The sequence below is a fragment of the Aulonocara sp. 'chitande type north' Nkhata Bay genome, linkage group LG14 (genome assembly GCF_057382095.1).
Source record: "Aulonocara sp. 'chitande type north' Nkhata Bay isolate Kocher_YH1m ecotype deep benthic linkage group LG14, A_spYH_male_GT1.1, whole genome shotgun sequence".
Classification (NCBI taxonomy): domain Eukaryota; kingdom Metazoa; phylum Chordata; class Actinopteri; order Cichliformes; family Cichlidae; genus Aulonocara; species Aulonocara sp. 'chitande type north' Nkhata Bay.
Genome location: NC_141357.1, coordinates 26643996 through 26663751, shown reverse-complemented (window position 1 = coordinate 26663751; position 19756 = coordinate 26643996). Strand labels below are relative to the sequence as shown.

The 19756-nt window shown below is 44.3% G+C and overlaps 2 protein-coding genes across 2 annotated transcripts; one reads left to right on the top strand and one right to left on the bottom strand.

Moving 5' to 3' along the window:
• Nucleotides 1–12849: 12849 nt before the first annotated feature.
• On the bottom strand, nt 12850–17524 carry LOC147314762 (extracellular calcium-sensing receptor-like). The gene is made up of 9 exons (XM_086260417.1): nt 17415–17524; nt 16939–17233; nt 16750–16836; nt 16400–16669; nt 16001–16210; nt 15601–15876; nt 14086–14313; nt 13869–13992; nt 12850–13760 (listed from the first exon to the last, which is right to left on the bottom strand). Exons 1-9 carry the CDS (start codon nt 17522–17524, stop codon nt 12850–12852), a joined length of 2511 nt encoding a protein of 836 aa, XP_086116543.1.
• Nucleotides 17525–18592: 1068 nt separating this feature from the next.
• On the top strand, nt 18593–19756 carry LOC147314761 (uncharacterized). Its single transcript, XM_086260416.1, has 2 exons — nt 18593–18725; nt 19119–19756. Exons 1-2 carry the CDS (start codon nt 18593–18595, stop codon nt 19754–19756), a joined length of 771 nt encoding a protein of 256 aa, XP_086116542.1.

Here is a 19756-nt window from a genome sequence, read left to right as displayed (position 1 = left end):
CAGCAGGTGGATAAGGGAAAGGGGAGGCAAGAGGAGGAGAGACCCGAGGCGGCCGCCGGTCATAGTGGCAGAGGAACTAAACTTCAGGTAAGAAGTTATGACCTGCTGTCTATCTGTGTCAGCTATAAACCAAGTTTAGTTGTAGTTTGTTTTCGTTGTGCTGACTTTTTACAGCTGCTTAGAATAACTGGTACTGGTGGGATGCCCTCAGGCCTCTGGCCTCTGGGCCTGAAGCTCGGTCCTCTCTGGCACAGCTGGCTGCCGGCGAGGACCGCGGGCACGCCACTGCAACCCCCTCTGGCCTCTGCTCCGTAGCTGCGGGGTGACCTCTCCTTTGGGGCTCTACTCAGCTCTTCCCAGGAGGGTGGCACGGTTCCCCCCCCTTTGGTGGTCCTCCTCGGGTCCTTGTACTCTGGGGCCTCTGCATATCTGGGGCCTGGATCTCCTCCATACCTGCTTCATACCCTGGTGGACGGGGCTATGGCTCCCCACACTCCCTAGCAGATCGTTACATGGAGAAACCTTTGGAATACAAGCATGACAAGACCAAGATGGCGCCGCGTATGGATGCCCTGGTGCTTCAGTGCGTTACTTCTGTTTTGTTTTTGTGCATAACTTCTGTGTCTGGGCACTCCTCTGGATATTCTTACACCAGAGAAGAGCTTCTTAACTACAGGACTACAACACCTGTGGATTTACTTCCAATATTTGTCGCATCTGCGGCAGATTTACTGCAGACTCTGATCAGGAAAGTGAGACGCCGAAAGAGAGGAAAGCGAGCCGGCGCACTCGTGCGTCTGAGGAGATGCGGACTGCGAACTGCTCTTCCTGGGATCTTCCTTTCCAATGTACGCTCACTCAGGAATAAGATAGACGAGCTGGCCCTGATGAGAAGCATGAACAGAGACTTTGCCTCCTCCTGTGTCTTATGTTTTACGGAGTCGTGGCTCTGCGAGGACATCCCGGACTGCGCGCTCAAGCTGGAGGGCTTTCATCTGCTGCGCGCGGACCGGCAGGCCTCTCTCTCTGGTAAGACCAAAGGTGGAGGCGTCTGCTTCTACATTAATAGTGGCTGGTGCACTGATGTAACAGTGATTGCTCAGCACTGCTCTTCCTCTCTGGAATACCTTTTTATTCACTGCAAACCATTTTATTCTCCGCGGGAGTTTGCTTCATTCATCCTGGTCGCTGTTTACATCCCGCCAGATGCGGATGCGCAGGCAGCTCAGTGCGCCCTCGCAGAGGAGATACTGCACATGGAGCGGACATTCCCGGACTCTCTCATCATTGCTCTTGGGGACTTTAACAAAGCCAATCTGAGCCATGAGCTTCCCAAATACAAGCAGTATATTAAATGCCCGACCAGAGAGGAGAGGACATTAGACCACTGTTACAGCACGATCAGCGGGGCCTATCGTGCGGTGCCCTGCGCTTCACTCGGACTTTCTGACCACGTCATGATCCACCTAATCCCCGCATACAGACAGAGGCTGAAGCTCTCCAAACCTGTCGTGAGGACCAAAAAACTGTGGAGCAACGAGGCTGTGGAGGAGCTTCGCACGTGTTTGGAGTCTACAGACTGGGACACAATGAAGGCTGCTTCTAACAGCTTGGATGAGTTTACGGACACTGTCACCTCCTATATCCACTTCTGTGAGGACAGCATTGTGCCATCACGCACCAGGGTGAGTTATAACAATGACAAACCCTGGTTTACTCCTAAACTCAAAAAGCTGTGGCTGGAAAAGAGAAAGGCGTTCAGAAGCGGAGACAGGGACATCAGCACTCTGAGAAGATGCAGCAGCAGATCTCAGAGAATGACTCGGCCTCTGTGTGGAAAGGTTTTAGGAATATCACCAACTACAAGCCTAAAACCCCCCACTCCACTGATGACTTGCTCTTGGCCAACACCCTTAACGACTTTTACTGCCGTTTTGACGAGCCATCAGGCAGCCTTCACACCTCCAACGGCCCCAACAATAGAGACACTTTGGACACTCATTCCCCCACCTCTCCCCCCTCCATAGAGCCATCACCACCTTCTAACACTTCACCTACAACACCCCCCTCCTCACCCCACACAAAAGAGGATTTCACACCACCTCCTCCCACCACAACTCTTCATATTCATGAAGCAGGTGTGAGGAAGCAGTTTAAGAGTCTGACTGCTCGAAAAGCTCCCGGCCCAGACAGCGTGTCTCCTGCCACCCTCAGACACTGTGCAAACAAGCTGGCCCCAGTGTTTGCTGGCATTTTCAACTCCTCACTGCAGGCATGTCATGTGCCTGCCTGCTTCAAGTCCTCTACCATAATCCCTGTCCCCAAGAAACCTAGGATCACTGGACTAAATGACTACAGACCCGTAGCTCTGACATCTGTGGTCATGAAGTCATTTGAGCGCCTGGTTCTCTCCTATCTCAAGACCCTCACGGCCCCCCTCCTGGACCCCCTGCAGTTTGCATACAGAGCCAACAGGTCTGTAGATGACGCCATCAACATGGCCCTACACTTGTGCAGCCACAACAACCTGCAGCATCTGGACTCCCCAGGAACCTACGCCAGGATCCTGTTTGTGGACTTCAGCTCTGCCTTCAACACCATCCTTCCAGACCATCTCCAAGGTAAGCTTTCCCAGATGAATGTGCCTGATCCCATCTGCCGGTGGATCACTGACTTCCTGACGGACAGGAAACAGCATGTGAGGCTGGGAAAGAATGTCTCGGACTCCCGGACCATCAGCACCGGCTCCCCTCAGGGCTGTGTTCTTTCTCCTCTGCTCTTCTCCCTGTACACCAACTGCTGCACCTCCACCCACCTGTCTGTCAAGCTAATCAAGTTTGCAGATGACACCACCGTTATTGGACTCATCTCGGACGGGGATGAGTCTGCCTACAGGAGGGAGGTTGAACGTCTGGTGTCCTGGTGCAGCCACAACAACCTGGTGCTGAATGCCCAGAAGACAGTGGAGATTATTGTGGACTTCAGGAAGCACACAGCCCCACTCCCCCCCCACCATCCTGACTGACACCCCCATCACCTCTGTGGACTCATTCCGCTTCCTGGGTACCACCATCACCCAGGACCTAAAGTGGGAGCCCACCATCACCTCCGTCATAAGATAAGATAAGATGAGATAACCTTTATTAGTCCCACACGTGGGAAATTTGTTTTGTCACAGCAGGAAGTGGACAGTGCAAAAGTTATGACGCAAAAATTAGAATACAATAAGAATAAATACAGTACACAGCTGTACAGAATAGAATAAAATAATATACTATATACAGTAGAATAAAATAGAATAAAAATATACAATAAGATAAAAATAGAATACGAATGCTATATACAACTGAGTAAAAATACAACGATGCCAGAAAAGATTATTGCACTTAGTGTTATTGCACATGTGTGGATGTGTGTGTTTGTTCAGTTAAAGTCTTTGTTGTGGAGTCTGACAGCAGTGGGGAGGAAAGACCTGCGAAATCTCTCCGTCCCACACCGTGGGTGCCGCAGTCTCCCACTGAAGGAGCTGCTCAGTGCTGTCACAGTCTGCTGCATGGGGTGGGAGACGTTGTCCAACAGGGATGACAGCTTAGCCGCCGTTCTCCTGTCACTCACCACCTCCACTGGGTCCAGAGGGCATCCTAGAACAGAGCTGGCCCTTCGGATCACCCTGTTCAGTCTCTTCCTGTCCCCAGCAGAGATGCTGCCGCCCCAGCAGACCACACCATAAAAGATAGCAGAAGCCACCACAGAGTCATAGAAGGTCTTCAGGAGTGGGCCCTCCACCCCAAACGACCTGAGTCTCCGCAGCAGGTACAGCCTGCTCTGCCCTTTCCTGTAGAGGGCGTCTGAGTTATGAGTCCAGTCCAGTCTGTTGTTCAGATGAACACCAAGGTACCTGTAGCTGTCCACAGCCTCAATGTCCATACCCTGGATGTTCAGTGGTTGCAGTGGAGAATGCTTGTGCCTGCGGAAGTCTACCACCAGCTCCTTGGTTTTACTGGCGTTGATCTGGAGGTAGTTCAGCTGGCACCAGTCCACAAAGTCTTGAGTCAGTCCTCTGTACTCCTTGTCGTCCCCATCAGTGATGAGGCCGACTATTGCAGAGTCATCAGAGAACTTCTGCAGGAAGCACTGGGTGGAATTGTGGGAGAAGTCTGCAGTGTAGATGGTGAAGAGGAACGGAGCCAGAACCGTTCCCTGTGGGGCCCCCGTACTGCAGACGACCCTGTCCGACACACAGCCCTGAGTCCTCACATACTGTGGTCGGTCGGTGAGGTAGTCCAAAATCCAGGTAGTGAGGTGATGGTCCACTCCAGAGTTCTCCAGCTTGTCCTTCAGAACCGAGGGAAGAATAGTGTTGAAGGCACTGGAGAAATCAAAGAACATGATTCTCACAGTGCTTCCAGCGGTCTCCAGGTGAGCGAGGGAACGATGTAGGAGGTGAATGACGGCATCATCCGCGCCAATGCCAGGCTGGTAGGCAAACTGAAGTGGGTCCAGTGATGAGCTTGTTAGGCGCCGAAGCTGAGCCAGGACCAACCGCTCCAGGGTCTTCATCAGGTGGGATGTCAGAGCCACCGGCCTGTAGCTGTTGAGGTCCTTGGGGCGTGAAGTCTTTGGCACTGGTACAACACAGGAGGTTTTCCAGAGCTGTGGGACTCTTCCCAACCTCAGGCTCAGGTTGAAGAGGTGCTCCATCACCCCACACAGTTGGTCCGCGCAGGACCTGACGACCCTCGAGCTGATGCCATCTGGGCCCGCTGCCTTCTTGCCATTAATCCTCCTCAGTTCCCTCCTAACCTGGGTGGTTGAGAGAGACAGGCTGGAGCCTTGTGTTGAGTGTGTATTGGATGCTGTTGTTGGGGGTGGGGAGGAGTGAGCAGGGTGAATAGAGGAGGTGTGAAGTGTCTGAGGTGTCAGAGGTGGAACAGCAGCAGTGGGGGTGGGTGAGTCTGCAGCCGATGTTGTAGACTGTCTCATGGTTGAATCAAATCTGTTGAAGAAATGATTCAGTTCATTTGCCCACCTCACATCCCTCCCAGGCAGAGAGTTCTGCTGTCATTAAGAAAGCCCAGCAGAGGATGTACTTCCTGAGGCAACTGAAGAAATTCAACCTGCCAACACAAACGATGATGCAATTCTACACTGCAATCATCGAGTCCATCCTCACCTCCTCCATCACCGTGTGGTACGCTGGAGCCACTATCAGGGACAAACAGAGACTGCAGCGTGTTGTGCGCTCTGCTGAGAAGGTGATTGGCTGCAGACTCCCATCTCTGCAGGACCTGTACACCTCCAGGACACTGGGGCGTGCAGCTCGGATCACAGCTGACCCTTCTCACCCTGGACACAGTCTGTTTGACCTGCTCCCCTCAGGCAGGAGGCTCCGGTCCATTCGCACCAGAACCTCTCGCCATAAGAACAGTTTCTTCCCCTCTGCTGTTTGACTCATGAACAATAACTGTATGACTGTTCCCACCACTAACACATGACCCTACGCTGTGTTCACTGCATCATTCCATGTTTGGCACTGATCACCACCTGCACTCATGTATATATCTATCTACTTAGCACTTTTAATTCTTATTCTTATTTTTATTTATTTATTTTTTTCATGTCTATTTAAGCGTAATTTATGACAGTATGTTTGCACTGAAGCACTGCAGCAATATCTTAATGTTGTAAACCTGCTCAACATTTGGCAATAAAACCCTTTCTGATTCTTTCTGATGCTGATCCACACAGGTATGCACAGAGGTGTACATTCACAGACGCGGACTACACCTTTCTTGGCTGTTGCCTCAAAGCACATTGTGCGCTGTCTATCTTGCGTGCTGCACAATATTGTTTATTATTTAGTATCTACTGTTATCTACTGCTAGCTAGTTTATTGTGATGGTGCTGTTTTTTTATTATGTTGCTCTTTGTTGTTTGCTTTCTCTTCTGTTTTTTTTCTCCATACAGGTGATCCAGGTGTTTTGTTTTTCTTTTCTTTTCTTTTTTTTTCTTTCTCCCCCCCCCCCCCCCCCTTCTCACCGTCTCTTCTCCCCTTTGGTGTTTTCTTTCTCTCCCTCTCTTTCTTTCATTCTTTCTCCCTGTCCTGTCCCCCAGTCATGTCTGTGTGCACTTAACGCCTACGCGTGGAAATGGTAGGCTACACTACAGTTCACTACCGGTAAAAAATAAACTTAATACAGTATTTGATTTTTTTTTATAGAACAATAAAATAAAAAGTGCTGGCTGAGGAGCGCTGCCGTTTTGAACTTTGACCTCGGAGTGACGTGACGTTTGTTCTCACAACCAATAAAAGTGCAGAAAGTTGCAAATCAGGCATATTGTTCGTATATACACAAAATAAATAAATAAATAACGAAATAATCCCGATATTGTGCCAAAGACTGATTTACAAAGTTACTTTGTGTTCTATGTGTAATACCTTTGCTTAAATGACTAAATGGACTGTGTATTTATGACTCTGCGTTATAGTCCTGCATACATAAGTAACATTCATATGTACAGATTAAAATGTACAGAGATACAGTGGGGCAAAAAAGTATTTAGTCAGCCACCGATTGTGCAAGTTCCCCCACCTAAAATGATGACAGAGGTCAGTAATTTGCACCAGAGGTACACTTCAACTGTGAGAGACAGAATGTGAAAAAAAAAATCCATGAATCAACATGGTAGGATTTGTAAAGAATTTATTCGTAAATCAGGGTGGAAAATAAGTATTTGGTCAATAACAAAAATACAACTCAATACTTTGTAACATAACCTTTGTTGGCAATAACAGAGGTCAAACATTTACTATAGGTCTTTACCAGGTTTGCACACACAGTAGCTGGTATTTTGGCCCATTCCTCCATGCAGATCTTCTCGAGAGCAGTGATGTTTTGGGGCTGTCGCCGAGCAACACGGACTTTCAACTCCCGCCACAGATTTTCTATGGGGTTGAGGTCTGGAGACTGGCTAGGCCACTCCAGGACTTTCAAATGCTTCTTACGGAGCCACTCCTTTGTTGCCCGGGCGGTGTGTTTTGGAACATTGTCATGTTGGAAGACCCAGCCTCGTTTCATCTTCAAAGTTCTCACTGATGGAAGGAGGTTTTGGCTCAAAATCTCACGATACATGGCCCCATTCATTCTGTCCTTAACACGGATCAGTCGTCCTGTCCCCTTGGCAGAAAAACAGCCCCATAGCATGATGTTTCCACCCCCATGCTTCACAGTAGGTATGGTGTTCTTGGGATGCAACTCAGTATTCTTCTTCCTCCAAACACGACGAGTTGAGTTTATACCAAAAAGTTCTACTTTGGTTTCATCTGACCACATGACATTCTCCCAATCCTCTGCTGTATCATCCATGTGCTCTCTGGCAAACTTCAGACGGGCCTGGACATGCACTGGCTTCAGCAGCGGAACACGTCTGGCACTGCGGGATTTGATTCCCTGCCGTTGTAGTGTGTTACTGATGGTGACCTTTGTTACTTTGGTCCCAGCTCTCTGCAGGTCATTCACCAGGTCCCGTGTGGTTCTGGGATCTTTGCTCACCGTTCTCATGATCATTTTGACCCCACGGGATGAGATCTTGCGTGGAGCCCCAGATCGAGGGAGATTATCAGTGGTCTTGTATGTCTTCCATTTTCTGATGATTGCTCCCACAGTTGATTTTTTCACACCAAGCTGCTTGCCTATTGTAGATTCACTCTTCCCAGTCTGGTGCAGGTCTACAATACTTTTCCTGGTGTCCTTCGAAAGCTCTTTGGTCTTGGCCATGGCGGAGTTTGGAGTCTGACTGTTTGAGGCTGTGGACAGGTGTCTTTTATACAGATGATGAGTTCAAACAGGTGCCATTCATACAGGTAACGAGTGGGGGACAGAAAAGCTTCTTACAGAAGACGTTACAGGTCTGTGAGAGCCAGAGATTTTCCTTGTTTGAGGTGACCAAATACTTATTTTCCACCCTAATTTACGAATAAATTCTTTACAAATCCTACCATGTGAATTCATGGATTTTTTTTTCACATTCTGTCTCTCACAGTTGAAGTGTACCTCTGGTGCAAATTACTGACCTCTGTCATCATTTTAAGTGGGGGAACTTGCACAATTGGTGGCTGACTAAATACTTTTTTGCCCCACTGTATGTACACAAGCGTGTACACAAAAGTCTACTGCCGATCTAGCTGCTCAGTGGTCGTACAGTCTCATGCAGAGAGCGTGGAGGTGTTGTCCATGGTGGATGTTAGCTTAGACAACATCCTCTCCTCCCCAGTCTGCTCAGTGGGCTTTAGCGGAACGCTAAAGCTGGCCCTCCCGACCAGTTTGTTAAGTTTCCCCCTGTCCTTCTCTGCCATTCCACCACTCCAGCAGACCACAACATAAAAGACAGCAGATGCCACCACAGTGTCGTAGAACATCCTTAGAATACGTACTACCTACATCATAACCAATCAAGTCCTGCTTTTTTTTAAATACAGAAGAGGATTTATTATTTACTGAAAGGCTATGCCTTAGTTTGCTTCTTTCATTATTGTGTTTCGCCCTGCATAAAATAGATAGCTTTTCTGATAACTACAGTCAGTACTCTCCTACTGGCATTAGCGGTGACCTAAGAGGCTTAACCGTAATATTGTTGCAGAAAATGAATCAATGATCGGAACTTTTAAAATCAACTGGCTCAGAGCTTGTTTATCTCAGTCTGATTCCATGTGGTTTCATATACCCAGATCTTTATTTAAGGACTAGGAGGAATTGATTTTCTATTAAGATGTGACTTTGAAACTAGTAAAATACCTGTTACACTCTCTAATTTTCACAAACAGATTCTTCATTTTTGGAAAATGATGTTTACACACAACTTTTCTCTTCACATGTCGACCCTATGGAACAATAGAGTGATAACTGCTAACAAAAAGACATTATTTATCAGAAACTGGTTTGAGAGTGGTATCTTCTTTGTAACTGACTTGCTGGATTTGAGTGGTGCTTTATTGGATTATGTGTCTTTCTCGAAGAGACACGACTTTAATTGTCCATTAAAAGAATACAGAAAAGTTTGCTGTGCTATCCCTTTGGCCCTAAAGCAGCTGATACGCAACACAATGCTACATTCTGAGGTCAATCCAGCGCTGCCAAACTTAAAAATTGGTAACTACAACCTAAATGATAGTAAATGTAACAATAAATTTATCAGTGTGAATTTCAAATCTATTCTTTTCCAGGGGTTTAACTCGGGTAGATATTTGCAGGCCCTTCATGGGGATCAGTCACTCATGGAAAAGGCGTTCTCAAAATTCATCAAGTGGCCTGTCACCCCAAAAGTAAAAGAAACTCATTTCAAGATAATTAATAATATATATCCTGTGTCTGAATTTCTAAAGAGGAGGTTTAAATTTGAGGTTAATCAGTGTGCATTTTGTGATTCAGCCTGTGAAACATTACACCATTTGTTTTTCTCATGTCCTGCATCAGCTGCCTTTTGGTTAGAACTACACAGCTGGTTATCCCTCAAGATCAACGATATCCCCCAGTTTAATATTTCTGATATTATTTTCTATAAGGCTAAACAACGTCCGTCTGTCTCTACTGTGATTAACATTGTCATCCTGTTAGGTAAATACCATATACATTGTTGTAAATGGAGAAATAGAAAACCATCCTTTATATGGTTCATCAATGACTTGAAACATTATTTCATGTCACTTAAAAAACTGAAGTCAAGCAGATTTGCCACAATCTATGATGACATTTCCCATTTGCTACTGTTTTGATCATTACCTCTATTGTGTATCAACCTGTGCTCTTTTTTAATTCTTCCCCGTTAATACTGTGAATTTTTGTTTAGCCCCCTCCCCCCATATCCTTGCTGTTAGTTTTGTTGTATTGACTGTGTTCTTTTTTTTATTTATCCTCCACGAGAGTTCATTTGCACTATATTGTGTTATGTTGTTTGTGACTGTATTGCTCCATTTGTTAATAAAAAAAAATTTAAAAAAAAACCTGGTGCACACCTGGACACAAAGAACCACCAACGCACCGATGTCTGAGGGCGTCTGCCACTAGCAGGGGAAGTGGTGGGGGAGATAGGCCTCCATACCTTCGAGGGCCTGAGATGTCCCTTGAGAGGTGGCGTCTGATACCCAACCTGACATATAGACACAGACATACAGGCACACACAGATACAGACATCCATTCCCACCCTCATGCTCTCATATGCAATTACTCAACACTCAACCAACGTGGAGACAGACAAAAAGAGACACTATACACACCTTTACCCCAAGGCCCTGCATGTGTGGGTGATTGTGGTGGAGCGGAAAGAGGGAGGCAGCTGGACATGGGGAGGGAAGGAAGGGAGGGGCAAGTGACCCCTCCCTGAGGCCAGCTCCCCCGCTGACCCCTGTAGGCACCCCCATACTCTGCAACCCGCCAGGGAAAGGGGGCTCAGGCCCATCCGGACCGGGGCCCAGTTCAGCAGCGCCACAGAGCCCGGGACAGTACCCGACCCCACCACAGAGAAAACTGCACCCACCCCGTCATCCACTCATCTTCCAGACTACACAAGACATTAGACGCCCAGGCTGAGATCTTCCTCCACCTCTCCTATATCTCCCCCTCCTGCAGAGTGAGTTCCTGAAGAGAGGAGACCTCCTGCAAGATTTAACAACCTCCCCCACCAGTTGAAGAGCCCCCCAGGTGGCTCGATGCACTGGCGGCACCCCGTGCCAGGGCTGGGCCCCATACACCCACCCGCCCACAACCCCAGCAACACACCAACCAGGACCCAAGCCCCAAGGCCCAGCCAGGGCCCCAGCCCAGAGATGGAGCACCCCCAGAACCCCACGCCTGTCCCGGACCCACCCAGGTGAAGCCAGGCTACCAGGTCAGTAACCCACGTCCATCAGCACAGACCCTCCCCTAGCCCCGCTGCACGCAGCCACGAGGAAACAGTCACCTAAGAGCCAACAGAGCCCTTAATAGGCCATGACCGCAACCCTCCAAGGAAGATGCTCCTGGGGAACCCCCCGACGCCCTAAGCCTGTCCCTACCCCCACACCAATCAGAACAGCGAAGGTAGGACCAAACTATGACCCCCCCGCCCCCACTAGGTGATGGAGCTGATCAAAGGAGCCCAGAGCAATTGATCTGATGTGGTGGCAGAGGCTGTATCAAGACTAATGTAATCTAATAGATTATTTCTATATTGGTTAGAATTAAGATTATTTTTATTTTTCCAGTTCATGAGGACTGTTTTCTTGGCTATGCATAGGGCAGTGAAGACCATATGGGCTATATTCAAGTGACATTATCTAAGCTGCCCAACAAACACACTAAGGGGGAAGCTGGAATGTTACATTTCAGACACTTTGATAAGTCTTCACATATCTCGCGCCAAAACTTCTGAACTGGTGGACAGAACCAAAGAGCGTGGATATAATTGTCCGGTGAATTGGTTTGGCAGTGTGAGCAGTTGTTGGTAGACGTAAAGCCCATCTTGAACATCCGATGGCCTGTATAGTGCACTCTATGTAATATTTTGTATTGAATTAATTGAAGACTGGGATTTCTAATTAAATGAAAGGTTTTTAAGCATATCTTAGACCAGAAGTTTTGATCTAAGTTAACTGATAAATCCGCTTTCCATTTTGCAATAGGAAGTGATATTGATTCATCCGTTTTAGAAAGCATTCTGTATATTTTGGAAAGTAATTTTGGGGTTTTAAGAGTAAGAAATTGAACCACACTTGGTGGTGTTTGTATAGTTCAACTTGACCCGGTTTAAATTTCTTTTTTACTATGGATTTAATTTGTTGATATTCTAAAAATCTTTTCTTGTTGATCCCATATTGTGTAACTAGTCCGTCAAATGGAATAAATTCTGTTCCTTCTAATATATGTTCTAAGTATTTGATTCCTTTACCACTCCAATCTGGAAAGTTTATCATATTGTTTTGTAATATGTCAGGGTTGTTCCAGATAGGTGTACGTTTGCATGGGATTAATGAAGACTCCGTCAATTTTAGAAACTCCCACCATGCTGTCAGAGAAGAGCTGACGCTTTTGAAGCATTCATGTCGTTGGATGTTTGAGCTTATAAATGGTAGGTCTGAAATCTCTAGATTATTGCAAAGTGCTTGTTCTACATCTAGCCAGGATTCATCTAAGGAATCAAGTGTTATGTCTTGATTGCTTATAATCAGGGGTGCACATAAGTGGTCTGCAGGTGCGCATGCGCTTTTAAAATAAAATACGTGCACCAGATAAGAAGTTGCAAAGCGTGTTTGCTTACATAACATTTTCTGGAGGAGGACAGACATTTGTTTAGAACTCTTCAAGATGTCGAAGAAGCAAGCTCCTTTAACCCTTTAAGCAATTACTTTGGTGTTCCTCCACCTCCAAAGAACTGTCAGAAGGAGCCCGAACCGCAAAAGAAGCGCGTATTCTCGGAAAAGTGGTTCGGACAAAAACAGTGCCTTTTAATATAAAAGGCACCCCTGCTTATAATCCAAAATTATTGCTCAAAAATAAAACATTCTTGTATTTAAAACTTGTTAAAACGCTAACAATCTTGCATAAAATTCATTTATGTGAAAAATGGATTAAATCTTCTTTGTATCAACTATTTCTGTTGTTGATACTTTCAAATTCACATGCTTGGTTATGGAGTGTAAGAGTATTATAAACCCTGGTCAATATATTTTGAATACAAATCAGATTCAGAAAAGTAAGAAATAAAAGACTGAGTAATATGAGTATTAAATGAATCGAATTGTTTATATATTTATGATCTAATAATTTAAATGTATTTATTTTCATCCATGTATTTTAATTTATGTGGAAAAATGTTTACAATTCAGCGCCACGACCCATTATAGCCTTTTTTGTGTTCAATTCTGGTTTCAGCAGGATGATGTAACATTTGGGTCCAAACAGTGTGATCAAAAGACCAAAGCTCGAGGCCAGGATGGCAAATGCCTCCACTGCATCTGCATAATTTCCAGGTGAGCTTATATAAACAGGAACAAAAGCCACCCACACAGCACAGAAGATCAGCATGCTGAATGTGATGAGCTTGGCCTCATTAAAACTATCAGGGAGATTCCTCACCAGGAATGCAATTAGAAAACTGAGGACAGCCAACATGCCAATATAGCCTAATACCACTGCAAAACCAAAAGGGGACCCAACTGCACACTCATAAACAATCATATCATTGTGGTATTGGGTGTTTTTATGTGGAGATGGGGAAGCAGAAACAAGCCAAGCAGTGCAAATGGCTGCTTGAACAGATGCAAGGCACAGAACTGTTCCTCTCTGCTGCATAGCACCAAACCACTTCAGACTGGTTCCCCCTCCTGGCTTGGAGGCTTTGAACACAGCCAGAACAACCATGGTTTTTACCAGGATGCATGAGACACACAGCACAAAGCTGATGCCAAATGCTGCATGTCTGAGTTGGCATGTCCACAGCCTGGGTCGTCCAATAAACAGCAGTGAACAAAGAAAGCACAACTTAAGTGACAGTAATACCTGGAAACTAAGTTCTGAATTGTTGGCACGTACTATGGGTGTTTTGTGATGGTAGATAAAGATCCCCAGAACAACAGCACATGTACATGCGCCCAGCAGTGAGGTTGCTGTCAAACAAATACCCAAAGGCTCATGGTAGGAGAGGAACTCTGTCTTCTTTGGAACACAATGGTCACGTTGGGGGTTTGACCAAAAGTCCTCTGGACAACTGGTGCACCCCAGGGAGTCTAATAAAAGGTAGAAAGATGAAGAAAGGGGAGGATGGTAAAATGCATATTATATACAGATACGAATTAAATTTTATTTTTATGCAATGTTGAAAGATAAACACTTACTGCTTATATTACTGACTTTTCCGTCAGAACAAGGGATGCAGTCAAAACAGCATTTGGGTTCCCCCTTCTTTCTCACCATGTGGGTACCAGGTGGACAGCTCTCACTGCATACCGATTGAACTGGCTGTTGGACAAAATATAAATAAATATTGCCTGCTACAATTTTATGTAATACAAATGTCATAAAAGATAACTGTGAAATAAAAACATATCAAACCTTTTTGGAATTAAAGTTCCAGAAGATTTTGTCTTCATCAAGTAAGATTTCTTCACCTTTGAAAGCTGACCCCTTAACCTCACCCACATTCTGAACTGTAGTGCTTCCATCAGGGAGCCACAACCAGTTCATCACATCGTAAATTGGCACAACATCACCATTTTCATCAAATGACACTTGATCACCAAATGGAGTGGTGAAGTTTACCCTTTCCAAGTAATAAACAAGCTGTTAAAAGGTAATATATAAGAAATTAATTTCACAGTGCAGGGAGTGGCACCCACTATCAAGTAACCAAATTAAATCTAACACTTAACCCTTTAAGACCTACCATAGAACCAAGTCCGCCAGAGCTTACTTTATACTTTTACATGCTGTGGAGCCATTTTTGGGAGCATTTCAAGTTGCTATACATCAATACAACCATTATAGCCCAGATTTTAATAATATGTATTCATTAAGTGCATAGTAATTACATAAATTGCAAAAAAGTGCAATAAACTACAAAAAAATTGAAAATCGTTTTTGCTTTTTTAACATATATTTCTAGTTAGAGAAATTTAAGAGGTTTATCCTTCAAAACTGTAAATACAAAAAAGTTGCACAAAATAGTTTCCCACCACAGGAAATTTATTTTGAGTGTCTTCATAGTTTTATTTTTGAAATACACCAATTTTTATACACTGCAGGAAAAACGAAAATAAATATTATACTGGAAATTTGCAAAAAAGCAGCATATGCATCAAAATAAACTATTTCCAGCAGTGCAATATGAGTCCTAAGCATCCCAGAAGCGACACAGAAAGTCATAAAGTCAAAGATAACTTTTAAAAAGACCAGTATAGGCCCTGAGGCCCTGATGGTAAAAAAGACTACATTTCCGCGAAAATGACGTCACTTCCAGTTTCGGGCAGGTAATGGCGGAAATGCAAAAGTTCGCGCTGACGTCTATTCCAACGTAGGAAGTGTTATGAACAGCTGATCGGATCGGCAAAGCGTGTTTCTGGAATATTATGTTTTTGTTCCTGCAAGCGCTTTTAATGCAGTTTTTGCAAAGCTTTATGTGGAAGGAAACCGTGACCTAGGACAAGCTGATGGCATAAGATGTAAGTACAACTCCTCCGGTTTCATATGCAAAAAAAAATTTTGCGCTAGCTTAAGTGGTTGCAGTGCTACCGGGATTTAAAAATAGTTACGCAAAACAGAGCGTGCCCACTCCGATCGGCTCTAAAGGGTTAATATACCTGTACATATTAAAGGCATTGAAATCGAGTTCTAAATTAAACAGGAACATCTCCAATTGTGCCATATATATGCATACTAGTTAATGTGCTCTAATATAAATATATTAAACACTACTTTTGCTCAATATGAAAAATCCATTTAGCTCTCTTCAGCTCATTTCATCTTATTGAATTGTTTTTTTTTTTTTTTATCCAACAATTTTTTTTCTGAAAGTAATTATAGAATAAATGGTTTACTCAGATGAAGATGAAGTATAAATTAATAACTCACCTCCCATAGCTCCAGTGATTGCAGAGTGGCACAGCTGTGCCCACTGAAAGGCCCTCTTCCTGGCTTGCATTGCAGCATGTCATCAAGGGAATATGCCAGGGCATAAACGGCTTTGTACACATTGTACTCAGGCCGGAGGTTGGAAATGTCCAAGAACTCAGTGTTAACATTTTCTAGATCTTCCTGTCCAGTGCATATTGCACCTCCACCTTCCACCCAACTTGCTGGAGCTGGTGCAAATCTGCACTGAAATGTAAATTCCCAAAACTCATTCACCTGAAATATATGTTTGAATCATATTATTAATAGCTGTATGTGTGTGTGTGTGTATGTGTGTGTGTGTTTTAAAAGGACCAAATAAAAGTTTCGCAGCTAACACAGTAAAGTTTTGAACTCTCACCATTGTCTTTCCATAGCTATTACTGTCAAGTAGATCAGGGCGTATTTGTAATAGGAATTCCCTGAGCCCTGGTATTTCTCCTCGACGAATAGCAATGCCCAGTGTACCACCTAGGTATGGCATGAGCTCAGGTGTTTGAAGCACAGCAGCTGTTCCTGTCCAGCCTTCACTGGCTAACCACTGTAGGCCTGTTACATTCTGCCTTTCTATCTGTGCATTTTATTTCATCAGATATAAAAAGCAGTATTGTAAATGGCAACAACTGACATCATCATGACATTGAAGTACTTGCTTGACTTAAAATTAATTCTATATCATTATTTTTCTGTACTCCACTCAAATAAAGACATAATACATGTATTAACCAGTTTAGAGAAACAAATTCTTTTAAAACTGCACCTCTTCCATAAGGTTTATCATGTGAGTCTCAAACACAAAGGCAATGACCACACTAGCTGTGGATTTCTTCATCACATTCACAATCCTTCTGAGTTCATCAGTGTCTTTGTCAGTGGGTAAAACCTCAACATAGGCAAGGCAACCTTCTCCAGACACACTCAGCTCAGATTGTAAGGATCTGGCTGCATGAAATCCATAATCATCATCAGTGATGAGCAGACCTGCCCAAGTCCAGCCAAAATGTTTTAGGATCTGAATCATAGCACGTACCTGAGTGAATACAGATTAAAACATGAGTGCTGCTCATCAGCTGCTGTTGACTTTTTGTATTGTCCAGATTGATTTTTAACCTGGAAAGCATCACTTGGGATCGTCCTAAAGAAGGATGGATACTTTTGACGGTCACTCAAACAGGAACATGTGGCAAAATAACTCACCTGTGAAAAACAGACAATATGTTGTACATTATTTTCACATTAAATTTACAATTACAGGATTATAAACAAAAATGACATTTTATGGTTAAAGTGATAACTTACCATGGGTACTCTGTACAAACCTAAGACGCTGGAGATAGCAATAGAACGTGTAGAGGAAGAATCACCCACAATCCCTACAACTGGAGGATTTCCAACACATGTATTATGTAATATAATTTGTTCCTCTTGACCACTGACTAATGACAACGCTCCACGGAATCCAATTCCAAGTTCAGCACAGTTGTCATAAAGAGTGTATCCCAACGTCACATTAGGTAGCAAGCTGGAGTTGTTGTTGATCTCGTCAACAGCAAAAGCCATGGTTTGTGCCAGCCTAAATCCTTGTACATTGAAACTAACAAAAAACATTTTGATTTGAAAAATACATCAGGATACGTAGAAATTAGCTGAGCTTTATTAATCAACAAAATATAATTACTTATACTAATATATTAATATAATTACTTAATATTTATATTACCATTAGGTTTGTCCTGTTTCTCTCTTTTTTTCTGTTGTTTCCTTGTCATACTTACCTGTGGCAAGTAGGCTGTTCTGGCTGTGAGGTAAATAACAGGTCAGAAATGCTTGAGAAAAAGTGGACTGGAAACAGTCCTCCCAGGATGACATCTCCGCTCTTCTGCATTCTGTTTATATGAAATTGCTCCTGTAGTTGGCACGAGGAGGGAAACAGAGAAGAGGGTATAGTATAAGAAAAATAAGAATACTGCACAATGAACAAGAGCAAATTGCTTTGTAAAAATGAGCTCATGACAGCTTTCAGATTTTCGGACCCTAGTCATTTCATTTTATTGCTTTGCCATTCCCTTTTATTGAGATGCTGTGTTGATGAATTTTCCATACCACCCATGTGAGAAAAACAAGGTGAAAGGGCGGGGCCTAAAACACATTTCATCAGAGATTGGTTTTGTATCGAGGAAGACTTAGGTAACGCTGTGAGTGTATTACTTTTGTTTATTTTATTCCTTTTTAATGTTATTTTATTTTTCAACAGTTATAAAGGAAGAATGATTTTCTTTTGGTTCAACCAAAATATGAGGTGCACACTGAGAGATATATCAAATTATTGTCGAATTATAATTCATGTACAGCAAAATTCATGGTAAATGTCTCAAAAGGGAATGATAAAAAAAAAAATTCCAAGTTCAAAGTTTGGGTTTTCTTTGAAAAAATATCAGTATATTTTTTTTAATCAATATTATTATTTTGAATGCCAGACTAAGTGGACTGGTACCGATCTCATTTCTTGAGACTGGTACCAGTCCAGGTGGGTAGTGGTGAGGGTTTCCTTAGGTTGTAGAGCATGAGGCCAATAAGGAAAGTAGATGGTTGGCATTGACACAATACAGATGGCTGATTACAGAGCCTCGGGAGGCTGAAGTGAAGTAGAAGGTAAGTAATAAGGAAGGGGAGCTGGTAATTGAGTTTAGTTTCTGGCTTGCGGTTGCGCATTCCGCCTTCACGTTGCGCCGTAAGATGGCCACACCGACGAGAGCGCCCAGTCATCTCAGCAAAAATTTTATTATTTATTTTGTACTGCTTTCTATTTCTGTGCGCATAGCACAATCATATACTTGACATGAAACACAAATGCTTTGGGAGCTACGTTCGTCAGCCAGTTCAGATGTTACAGTAGGTTTCGACACCGTGAACGCTCTGCTACCTGGGATCCTTTGTTTACAAAGAGGGGGAAATGCGCCGGATTTTTGAGCCGATCCCGACAGAGAAACAGCAAGCCACCTCTGCCCAGCATCCTGCTCGTGAATCTCCAGTCTCTGGACAACAAACTTTCACTGTTTACCAGGGAGACCGAACGAAGGACTCAGGTAAGAGAAGGGGAGGAGGGGTGTGCTTTATGGTTAACTCTTTGTGGGCTAGAGATGTGTGTATCTTAAAAATGTACTGCTCTCAGAGCCTCAAGCTGCTGACCAAGTCAGACCTTTTTACCTCCCGAGGGAGTTCAGTTCAGTTCTCCTTTCAGCTGTTTACATCCCCCCACATGCTGATAAAGCTACGGCTTTGGACGAACTGTATAACATCATTATTGGACTTGAGAACAAAAATCCCGAAGCTGCCTTTATTGTGCTGGGAAACTTCAACAGAGCCAACATGAAGTACTATCAACTATCAACACATCTCCTTCCCCACAAGAGGTGATCAAACACTGGACCATTGTTACACTCCATTCAAAGAGTGCTACAAACCACTCCCCCACGCAGCTTTTGGCAAGGCTGACTATTGTTCCATACTGCTGCTGCCTGCGTACAGACAAAGCCTCAAACAGGAAAAAACTGTTTCCAGGGTCATCTACAAATGGGACAGTGAGGCTGAGGGGGTCCTACAGGGCTGCTTTGAGACAACTGACTGGCAGATATTTGTGGATGCAACTGATGGCAACATCAATGAACTTACAGACTCTGTCATTGGATATATTGGAAAATGCATGGACAATACCATCACTAAAACCACCGTCCGGATATATCCAAATCAGAAACCCTGGGTAAATAAAGACATTTGTGCCATGCTAAAAGTGCGGACCTCTGCCTTTAACTCCGGGGACGCTGATGCATATAAAGCAGCCAGGTACGACCTCCGAAAGTCCATAAAAAAGGCCAGAAACGACTACAGGGACAAAATGTCCAGCTACCACAGCTTTGACACCAGGCAACTGTGGAATGGACTGCGCTGCATCACTGACTACAAGAAGGACAACACAGGCAGTGCTCAGCCCGCCGCAACTCTCGCAGACGAGCTTTGCAACTTCTTTGCTCGTTTTGAAGGCGACAACAGAGAACAGATCCTCTATCCTGAGGAGGACAGTGAGGCTGCAACTCTAACCCCAAAACAGAAGCTTTGA